We start from the raw sequence: 11,062 nt of genomic DNA on the forward strand, positions 1-11,062 counted from the left end.
GCAACATATTTTTTAAGCGCTGTGTGATCTTAACTTCACTTTTTCAACAAAACATAAGAGAACACTTCCAAGTGTGAAATTAAATCAAAACATAAACGCAGAACAAACTAAATTACTTCAACTTATTCTGCGCTTCCGCCGCATAATCATAATCATCTTTCTTATATTTAACTAGCATCTCTTTTCACTTTCGCTTTGTGAATTCATAAATCAATTTGCAACTAAAAGTATGAAGACTTTCTTTAAATCTAAACCTTCAACTTGCCAGATGAAAGAAGCAAGACAGAAGGGTCTAAAGATGTACCGCAGCCGGCTAAAAACACACTCTTGTCGTTATGGCCTACAAAACAGCGGTTGACAAAAATTTCAACATGATTTATAGCCGCACTAGTAGTTCATTTCTGGCTTGTAGCTTGCTGACCATTTGGCTTTATGCTTCGGTCTTAATTTAATTTAAACAGTCATGGTATAATGAACCGTTGCTTAATTTGGTGCGCACTAAATGATTACAGTGTTAATTTGTGAAAGAAAATATAAACAAAACAGAGGATGGAAAATCTTTCCTTCCACTTCCCAAGTAGAAGGAAGGCAAGCGCTGAGACTAAAAAATTTCCTTCATTTTTTTTTTTTTTTTCAAAATACTTTGCGACAAGTAAAAAAACAGTTTAAGTTCTGTAATATATAATTTATTACCTCCACTCAAATAACTATTACTACTAAGAGTCAAACTTTTAACTTAGTACTCAATCCAAACCACTTTTTTTAACGACTTCCTTCTCTTATTTCAATAACGTCACTCTCAGCCACTTTCTTGGCACGCTTCATATGATCCAGCAATAATTCGACCAAGAAAGCCAAAAAGGCGCAAGTTATACCCAACAACCACAGCAACAACATGCCGACAAAATTCGACATGCCCAACTTAACCGGTCCAATATCGTCCAAGTTCGAGTACTGCGAGGCCATCAGCTCCTTCTGTATGGCGCCATCCAAATTGTCGGCAACAATGCGCCACTCCCAAAATTTGTCCAAACCCGACGAATGCCACATGACTACCATTTCATTGAAACTCTCCAGCAAAGGCCACATGCGCGCGGTAAATGCAACCGTGTACTGAAAATAAATATCCTCCACCATGATTTTCATTTTGTCCAAAACGCTACGCGTCAAGTGCTCCTGTACGGCGAAGTGACCTAGAAGAAAACATTCCATAACATAACATCATATCTTTCACTCTTAAGCTTTTAAAATTCTCCATTTGAATTCACCGAATGGCAGGCGTTCGATGGTGAAGCCCATCTCTTCCGTCTGCGCCAACACCATCAACTGTTCGGCGCTGTAAATATCGAAATTGCGCAGCAGACCCTTCATGATTTCCTATAAAAATCAAAACTCAATTAAAATCAAAAATCTGTTCGCTTGCCTACGCTCTCATCGTCACGTATAGCCGCCACCCAGGCCTCAGAGTCCGCGCCCCATTTGAGTTGGAAAGCGTAGAGTCGCTCCACCGAATCGGCAGCTTGGCCGAAGCTATACATATATATTTTAAAAAAATATAATAGTACCCAAATCTATATACATAGAAGTTACCTCGGCACGGTGAGTATGCTTGACAGTCCACCGCCATAAATGCTCGTTATAACGATGTCATTTAAGAAGCTCGCGAAGAGCATCAATCTCAGTGGCGTGAAATTCACCATAGTGCCCTTATTCGATTGCGAAACGAACAGCAACATTGTCGTCGAGAAGGCATACTCAAAATTGCGAAACCAACTATTCAGCTTTTCATCTGAAGCACGCATTCTTTCACTCATTGCTATAATAACCGGACGTGCATGATCTATAAAAAGCAACGCTATGATCTCCACACACAAGCAAACCAATACGAAAGCCCAAAGTGCTGGCTGAAAGGGTTCAATCGGCAGCCACAAGCTTGCCAGACGCCTGTTGGAAATAAATGAAGCGCATTATTGGAAATATGTTCGACAAAGAATTGCATTTACTTAGGCGCCGGCACCACACAGGTAATACCCGAACGTCCAATATACATCGACATGTCCAGCGCAACGTAATCGACGTACCTATGGATTTTTTTATAAGAATATTTGTTTTTCAAAATTTTTTCCATATGATATACTAACCATGTATACATGGCACTCATGCCCACCTCTGCCTTGCCTCTGGCTATCATACCCAATGCCGCCTCTCCGGTCATATTCCTGTAAGCAATGCCCCAGTCATCGGCTTCAGCTGTCAGAAAGAGAACACGGTAAATGCGAAGAGTTGAGGAGAGAGAAATTGATAAGGTATTATGTTCCAAGACGCCAAAATATTAGTGAGATTTGTATTATCTGCCGTTTTCTAGAACCAGATTTGTAATCCTAAATTGTCAAAAATTTTTAATCTCTCATATTTTTGTCTGACATCTATTTTCTAACAAATTATCACCTATCTTATCCCTTTAAAAACTTAACCCAGTCAAACCTAACCAATATCACTGAAGGTTAATATTGTCTCTTACGGAAAAGAGTTCTTACAAAGTTCCTTATTTAAGAGTATTCAAACAATTGAAGCTCAAGAAAATATTCTGTTCTAATCTAAAATGCTGCATAAAATCCACATTTTTCCAGATCATTTATTTTTTCCTAATATCAGTTGAAGAAAGAGATATCAACTTTTCAATTTAAACTTTTCCCTTATTCTTCATACTTACACGTATCAATATCTACTACACAGTTATGCTTTTCACAGAATGTTTGTAAAATCCTCTCTTCCGTGCCGTCCATTTCCACATCGCCACTTGCATCATTAGATGCAAAGGCTCTGTCACGGGATGGAGCGCCAGGATACTAATGACAGAGTATATAAATATTATAAAAAAGTCCATACAGTGCCAAATAATCGCATAAGACAAAACCTACTCACATATTTCAAAACCACATCCGGTTTATAATCAAAAGCAGCCAAAATTACTTCACGGCCCTGTAAATCGGAGAGCTTATCCGGAAAGAGATCATTGCCATATAGAAATGTATTACTTTCAGCATTAAAACGATCGAGTAAATACAATTGTTTTGGATTCTCAGCTCGTGAGCCAACAAACTTATTTGTTTTGAAATCGAAAATTGACGGATCGGTTACTGATCTTTCAATTAGGAGTATACCAGATTGATCTGTGTGTACAGAGTATTGGTCAGCTGTTTGTAAAAAATATATACTAACCGAACCAAACTCACCTTCGAAAAAGCGATGTTCGAAAAGTTCGTGCTGCAATTCGTCTTTATTGTAGACAAACAAAAATTTATTATTTGATGAACGCCATATTGAAAAACGACTGGCATTTACAACGGCATCAATGAAAAATGGTATATCCAATTGAAAGGCTATGAAGTTCTGCAGAAGGATTGCAATTTTTATTTGCCCTCAATGCCATAATTTTCTGTATCTTTTACTGAGGCGTAGAACCTCAGAGCACACTATTCGTACATACAAACCTGGCAATGTGACTTCTCTATTGACAAAGTCAATTTCTCCACGAACGGATTCAAGACCACGTAATCATTGAGCAGCTCCTCACGCTTGGCTGCAAAGTCTACAACGTCTTTGGCAAAAGATTGCTCCAAATCACGCAGCCCAATATTTATAATGGCGGCGTCTGGCGATTTGGCATGCTGCCAGCTTATAGAAAAATCCGCATTCTCTGGCCAAATGATGCAAGTCGTGGTGGACAAGAGATAGTTTTGTACTGGGATGTAATTTTTTGATAACTTATTAATAAAATAGGTTTAACACATTTATATCAGTACTAACTTAACACATTGAACAAGCGTGACCAGTAGAAGCTGTACAATAAATTAGCTGGCAACATTTTTTAAAGTAAAACCTAGAAAAAAATCTAACACTATTTCTTAAGCGCCAAATTCAAGATCCTCCTTTGAAATACAAACTTATTCTTTGCTTCAGCTCCTCTAAATATCTGTTTTTATATGAACGGTAGTAGGCAAAAACTGTCTTTTATTTACTGAAAAATTACTAAATTCTTGTGAGTCCTGCATTACTTTTAGCTAATAAAGTAATTTGCAATTTTGATGATTGCCAAATTGCTGCGCAAACAAACGGTTAGCATGTAATAATGGTGTGTACAGACTATAAGAAAAGCAGTCAAACGTAAAAGTATTGAACTATACGAGGTGTGTTCAAAAATTATCGCGAATTTGGAATTTTCGCGCGTTACGTATATTCGAATTTCGAATTTTTTGTGGCGTTATGTTGGTACTCATGTCTCTCACTTATGCCGACAAGCTCGSCCATTTCGAATGTTCATTTAATTGTTGACAGCTGCTTTGCTTGTACGTGTTTTGGATCGTCTTCGATTTTTACCTTTTCAAAAAAGTGGATCAAAGAACCAACATCAAATTTTGTGTGAAAAACGAAATTAAATGCGCGGATGCATTCCGAATGTTGACTGTGGCATACGGAAAAACTACCTTTAATCGAAGCAACGTTTTTCGGTGGTATAAAATGTTCTCAGAAGGCCGAGAAGATGTGATAAAAATTGGCTTTTGCACCACGATAAGGCCCCTGCTCACACATCGTTGCGACTTTTCCCATATTCCCCAGATCTGGCCCCTGTGAGGTTTTCTTGTTCCCTAAACAGAAGAGGCCCATGAAAGGACGACGTTACGCTTCTCTTGACGAGGAGGAGCTGAAGAAGATAAAACAAATGATTTTTTAAAGTTCTTCGAAGATTGGAAAAACCGTTGGCGCAAGTGTATAATATCTCATGGGGATTACTTTGAAGGGGACAAAATAGATATTCATAAATAAATAATTTTTGAAAAAACACAAAATTCGCGATACTTTTTGAACACACCTTGTACATATGTGATAGTAGGTTCCAAAGACAAAAAAAAATTGTTTAAAGCCTTTTCTTTGAAAAGCTTTAGTTAGCTTTAGTTATATCATCCATTTCGACGTTCCTTAAAATTTTAAAGGAAAAACACAGAAACTTCAAATTTAATGGCAAATGTTTATTATTATTCGAAAGAACATTATTTGGCATTTACCTTTTGAAGATTATCTCTTTCAAATACCCAGATGGTGCATCCATTGAGTCCAATTTTCAATGAGTCGTTCGAGCATTTCGACATGTAAGTGGCAAATGACACGCATGATGTTTTACTCCAGGTTCTAGATCGAATGAATCGAAGCGGAATTATCCGCATAGACTTTAGGCTTTATATATCCCTACAGAAAAAAATTTCACGGTGTGATATCAAATGATCTTTGTGGCCAGACGACCGGCCAAAGACGTAAATTATCTACTCACCGAAGTGTTCTATTATCTATGTATTGAATGATGCAATGTGTTGGAAATGGCGCATTCTTATTGAAACCTAATGTCGCCGAGATTACTAGCTTCAATTTCAGGCATAAAATAGTCGATTAGCATGGCACGATAACGGTCGCCATTGACTGTGAATAAATGTAGACCGATGATTCCAACGGCCTACAAACCACAACAAACTGCTGTCTTTTCTGGATGAAAAGTCAGCTTTTGAATCTCTTCAGGGTGCTCTCCGTCTCAAATGTGAACCTTTTGCTTGTTTGCATTCCTATTGAGCCAGAATTGGGTCTTATCGCTAATCAAAATATGGCTCGAAAACGTCGGAACTTTTTTAGAGACCATAGAATAAAGCGACCTAGCAATGTGAAAGTCGACCGACTTCAGTTCTTGCACAAGCTCTATTTTGAACGCTTTCGATTTAAGATCTTAACCTAAAATACGCCAAATCATTCCACACATCATTACGCGTTGCTGCGAAAACTAAGTCCAAAATAGATAAATAATGTTGATAGTGGATTATAATGGACCATTATTGGGGCCTACAGACGTGAACACGGCAATTGTATTTAAATGACATTGCAAAGTAAGAAAAAGCTTACGGTGATTCAGTTGTATCAAAACCACAAGATTGATGAAAATATTATATTAAACAAATATATTTTTTACTACTTATTACTGAAACCCCTTGCTTATGATTACATATCTAATTTTCCACTACGGAGTACATTTTTATTTATTGCCACCCTTTGAGCAACCCTCGTATACATATTAAATACCCTACTTAGTGACATCACAGCCGCGGACTTTTTATCAGCAGTCGCAATATGTTTATTGGTAGATAAAATGAGTTTAAAATCTCACATACAATAATACATCAAACACATTGCATTGGTAACATGTGTGTGTTAGCTAAGATGATGTTCGGATTTCGCATCTGATAAACGAATAGCTGGAGCAACTTTTGGTCTACTCTAATTATCTAGCACTCTCTCAAAGTTACATTAGTCATGTATCAAGTTTCATTATTAATGGTTTATGTAAAAACAATTTCCTTTGCAAAGAAAACGCATGGAAAAGTGAGTGAAGAATCTGTGATAAACGTTTACTGATTGTAAATATTTAAGAAATTGTAACGCAATTATAAAATAAATGTGTGTTTTGGTTTCGGCGTTACGCTCCCCGCAAGGCTTTAACGGCACAACAAATATCTTTATAATTCTGTGTCTGTAAGCCAAAGTCTTATAATTTGTTGAGAAACCGATAATATTTGCAGCTTTTACATATGTATGTATACTGTTATCTTTACGCTAAGAATTTGAGCATCTCAAATGTAGAAAAATATTTTTTACATTCAAAAATAAATTTGTCACGCTACCCTCATATTTATACAACAACAACAAACATATGTAGGTAAATGAATATCACTAAAGCTAACTAAACAGAGCGCTGAAGCGTAGTTTTAATTACATTTTCACCATTTTTTTTTTCTTCATCCGCAAAAATTGCCCGTCCTAAGTCATGGGCAGAAATTACGCAAATTAGAAAATCAATAATTGCGCTGTTCATTATACTTTTGTGTTCAAAACATGCTGCTAAGTGGTATAATTTCGGTATTCAAAGTGATTTATCATTTTTTGTTGGGTAAAAGTTTGTTTATGCTTTCATATTATAATTGGGCATTTAGTGTGATTTCACAAATATTTAAATAATTTCTACATAATAAGAATTCCTATTGGCATACAAACATATATACATAAATATGAGCAAAATATATGGGGCACCTACTAAACTTTGTTGTAAGATACTCCACTTGTCATAACCCAAAAGTGCTTGAGTTGAAAATTGTTCGTGGTTTCTTTTCTAGTAAAGAGATCGTTCAATTGAATATCAGTTAAAAATCGTTAATTATTACATTCCAGGCTAATAAAGGTATGGCTAACTACGCTATCCACGGTATCAAGTTGGTTTGTCATAAGACTAGTATGGGTGCCAGACCACAGCAGAATCGCATATTATCCCCGCTGCCAATAGAATGAGAACGGCATACAATAGGTTGTCAAAAAAGTCTTGCGGTATTGAATTTTCAATTGTTCATAAAATTGGTTACAATAATGCTATTCAAGTCAAATATGAGCCGTTTTGTTCGATGACGCGTTCCCAACGAGATGCCAACTTCATAATGCCCCTCTCATAGAAGCTCGCTTCCCTATTGGCAAAAAACTCATAAAACCAATTTTCACAGGACTCTCTTGTGGCCAACTTCAGCGCGTTCGCCATGGACAGAAATAGGTGGTAATCACTTGGTGCGAGATCCGGACTATACGATGGWTGCAAAAGAACCTCCCATCCGAGCTCCCGGAGCTTCTGGCGCGTCACTAAAGATGTGTGTGGCCTGGCGTTGTCCTGACGGAAGACAATTCGGCCCCTGTTGATCAAAAATGGCCTCTTGTGCATGAGTGCTGCCTTCATGCGGTCCAGTTGTTGGCACTACAGGTCCGAATTGAGTGTTTGGCCATAGGAGAGCAGCTCATAGTGGATTATTTCCTGCCAATCCCACCAAACACACAGAAGAACCTTCCTGGCCGTCAATCCAGGCTTGGCCACCGTCTGGGCCACTTCAACGCTTTTCGACCACCACCGCTTGAGCCTTACGTTATCGTAAGTGACCCACTTTTCATCGCCAGTCACCATACGCTCCAAAAACGGGTCCAAAATTTAATACTAATCGCCATAATATAATTTTCTGTGTATAAGTTATGTTACTATCTTTTTTTTTTAGAAATATCTTCACGTAATTTCGTACAGACTGTAATCCAAGACAATGGCGGAATCTTCAAATAAATCATTTAAATCGGACCACTATAACATATAGCTACCATGCAAAGTGATCAAAGTCTTTGCTTTAAAAACCTTTTTGATTTCACTAATAATCACCGCGAAGAATTTATAGTCGAAGCTAACTCTTTAATATCTGTACATGTTAATCAGGTCGGACAGCTTTAGCACATAGCTGACAGAACAAAACCAATGTAAAAATCCACTAAAGGTTCTTTTTGCGTTTTTTTTTTAAATTTCACGCTGCGCGGATTCTAACACTCTCTCCCACTAAATCCACAGCAACCATATTCGCAAACTGGACGAAGAATTTCACATTTGACCTTAATATTTTAGTCGATGGCGTAAAAATTTCGATTGTCAATAACTCTAAGGTCTTTGATGTACGCTCCTGCGCTTCTTCACTCCTCACACGACCGCGATTATAGCCAAAGTACAGAGCAGAGACGAAATTCTCAAGTATTTAGTATTTAGCCGGCACTACAAAAAAAACAAATAAACGTTGTTGGCAACAAACGAGGCTATCAGCCGACCGATCCTTAACTACGCCGCACCAATATGGTCGTCTGGATGCAGTGAACGCAGACGAGGTAGCTTCAGACAAGTCAGAAAACTGCACTCCGGACTATAACTGGATGTCTCTCGGTGTCTTCTATCGAACACCTGCACATTGGGGTCCGTATGCTCCCAGTTAAGGAGTATAATGAACTCCCCTCCAATCAGTGTTTTCGTAGAAATCACCCATAAGACAATACGCCGACCTGACTTCGGACATAGACTGACTGCCATTCACAGTGGGCCATAAACACCTTCACCAATTCCCTCTCGGTGAATAGCGTACTTCGAGTCAAACTACCACAAGTTTATACTTGTATATATATTTATACCCTGAACTGGGTATATTAAGTTTGGAACACCCAGAAGGAAGCTTCGGAGACCCTATAAAGTATGTACATATATAAATGATCAGTATATTGAGCTGAGTCGATTTAGCCATGTCCGTCTGTCTGTCCGTCTGTCCACCCGTCTGTCTGTATACATACGAACTAGTCCCTAAGTTTTTAAGATATCGTTTTGAAATTTTGTAAACGTCATTTTCTCGTCAAGAAGCTGTTTATTTGTCGGAACTGCCACTATAACATATAGCTGCCATGGAAACTTAACGATATGAATCAAGTTCTTGTATGGAAAGCTTTCACATTTGACGTGGTATCTTCACGAAATTTTACCTGGATTACTGCTTAAGATAATATTATAATCTCCGAAAAAATTGTTGTACAGATCGGATTACTATAGCATTCTATACAAACTGGACACATACTTACTAAAGGAAATGCATCTGTGAAGGGTATATTAGCTACGGTGCAGCCGAAGTTAAAGTTTGTTCTTGTTTTTTTTTTTTTAAGTTTTGCTTTAAAGTCAAAAACTATTTTCAAATAAAGTTATAAATTCAAAGCAAATAACATGCATAAACTTTAATAGCATCGGAAATTTGTTTGTGAAAGCCGCAATTAACTAATCAGCCAAGCAAAAAATAGTAACATTCACTTCGAAAAAAATCGGCAATTTGCAATCAGTAAACCCAACACTAAAATGCATAATTGTCGGCAATTATAAATTCGTCATTAAACGGACAGTTGTCAGGCCAAAGCAGCAATTGCTCAAAACAAACACGTTGTAAAAGTGTATTAAATATAAACATAAAAAAAAAGAAACCAAGCCTCACTGAATTTTTCCGCAAACACCGATTTGTGTATTGCAGACGAACATCTTCCAAAGTTGATGAAGGAAAATGAAAAATGAAAAAAAAAAAGAAAATCGCTTGCTTCTCCAGCTTCAAATTAACTGTGTATATACAAACTTGGCTTTATTTGCGTATTTCAAATTTATGGGCACTTTCGCTGAATTGGCGCAAACACAATTGCCGCGCTGTGTATGCGGTACAGATGCGCATGCGCACAAGCTGCGCCACTTAAAAAGGGTTGGCTGGAGAAGAGGCTGCCGCTTTGTATGCATTTAACACGTTGTAACGCAAATGATTACTAAAGTCATAAATGAAAATATAAAATACGCTTATACGAGTATTTATGAGCAACAACTCACGCGCGGTGGCCAGTGCGTCACGTGGCCGTCGGTCGGCAGCGCGCAGCTACTTTACAAAGCGCTGAATGCGCCATTCATTGCGGCATTAAACTGAGTTACGGCCAAAAGCAATCCAAGGTAGTCTTGAGTATCAAAATGCAACAACAACAGTAAATGCACGACAAACATTTTCGGAAGTAATCAGTAGACAGCGATTTGCGTTGCAATTTGATGAAGTCTCTTGTTGTTGTTTGTAATATTTTTATTTCTTTGTTTAATATCTTCCATATCTTCCAAATCGACGTAATAATTAATTTTTTAAATACTAGAAACTACCGAAACAACGGACTAACTTGTTTGCGCAGAGCGAAAGAAAGGGAAAGGGTCAATGCTTGGCAAGCGGCAGCTTGGCCGCAAATAAACACTACAAATATGAGATTTGCTGCTATTTTTGGCTTTCAGTTTCAGCCAATTATTTGTGTTATTAACTATACTTGCGCTAAAAAAAAAAATCGAAAATATGAATTTGGCAGCAAGAAAAATTTAAAACTACAACAATTATGCACATTTGCCACAATTTCACCGCGCCTATTAGCATTATGGCGGTAAGCGAAATTTCGCCGAACAAATTTTTGTTGAAATGCATTTTAATGTGTATTTTTACTGTTTATATGCGTATTTTTTACTATTTTAAAAAAGTTTTCAACTTTAACTAATTCAATACTCTATTTGTCTAATTTTATATGCAAAATAATCATATATATATTTTTTATTTTTAATAAGTACAGCTATATATGT

At 37.3% G+C, this 11,062-nt stretch overlaps 1 protein-coding gene across 1 annotated transcript; it reads right to left on the reverse strand.

Annotated features, from left to right (window-relative positions):
* Positions 1–735: 735 nt before the first annotated feature.
* LOC108969330 lies at positions 736–3,868 on the reverse strand. Its single transcript, XM_018933974.1, has 11 exons — positions 3,811–3,868; positions 3,495–3,745; positions 3,237–3,393; positions 2,926–3,173; positions 2,714–2,849; positions 2,142–2,250; positions 2,004–2,081; positions 1,591–1,944; positions 1,428–1,530; positions 1,269–1,377; positions 736–1,193 (listed from the first exon to the last, which is right to left on the reverse strand). The coding sequence occupies exons 1-11, from the start codon at positions 3,866–3,868 to the stop codon at positions 763–765; spliced, it is 2,034 nt and encodes a 677-aa protein (XP_018789519.1). The 3' UTR covers positions 736–762.
* Between the last annotated feature and the right edge of the window lie 7,194 nt (positions 3,869–11,062).

The sequence above is a fragment of the Bactrocera latifrons genome, unplaced genomic scaffold, assembly GCF_001853355.1.
Source record: "Bactrocera latifrons isolate USDA-ARS-PBARC rearing strain unplaced genomic scaffold, ASM185335v1 scaffold_249, whole genome shotgun sequence".
Classification (NCBI taxonomy): domain Eukaryota; kingdom Metazoa; phylum Arthropoda; class Insecta; order Diptera; family Tephritidae; genus Bactrocera; species Bactrocera latifrons.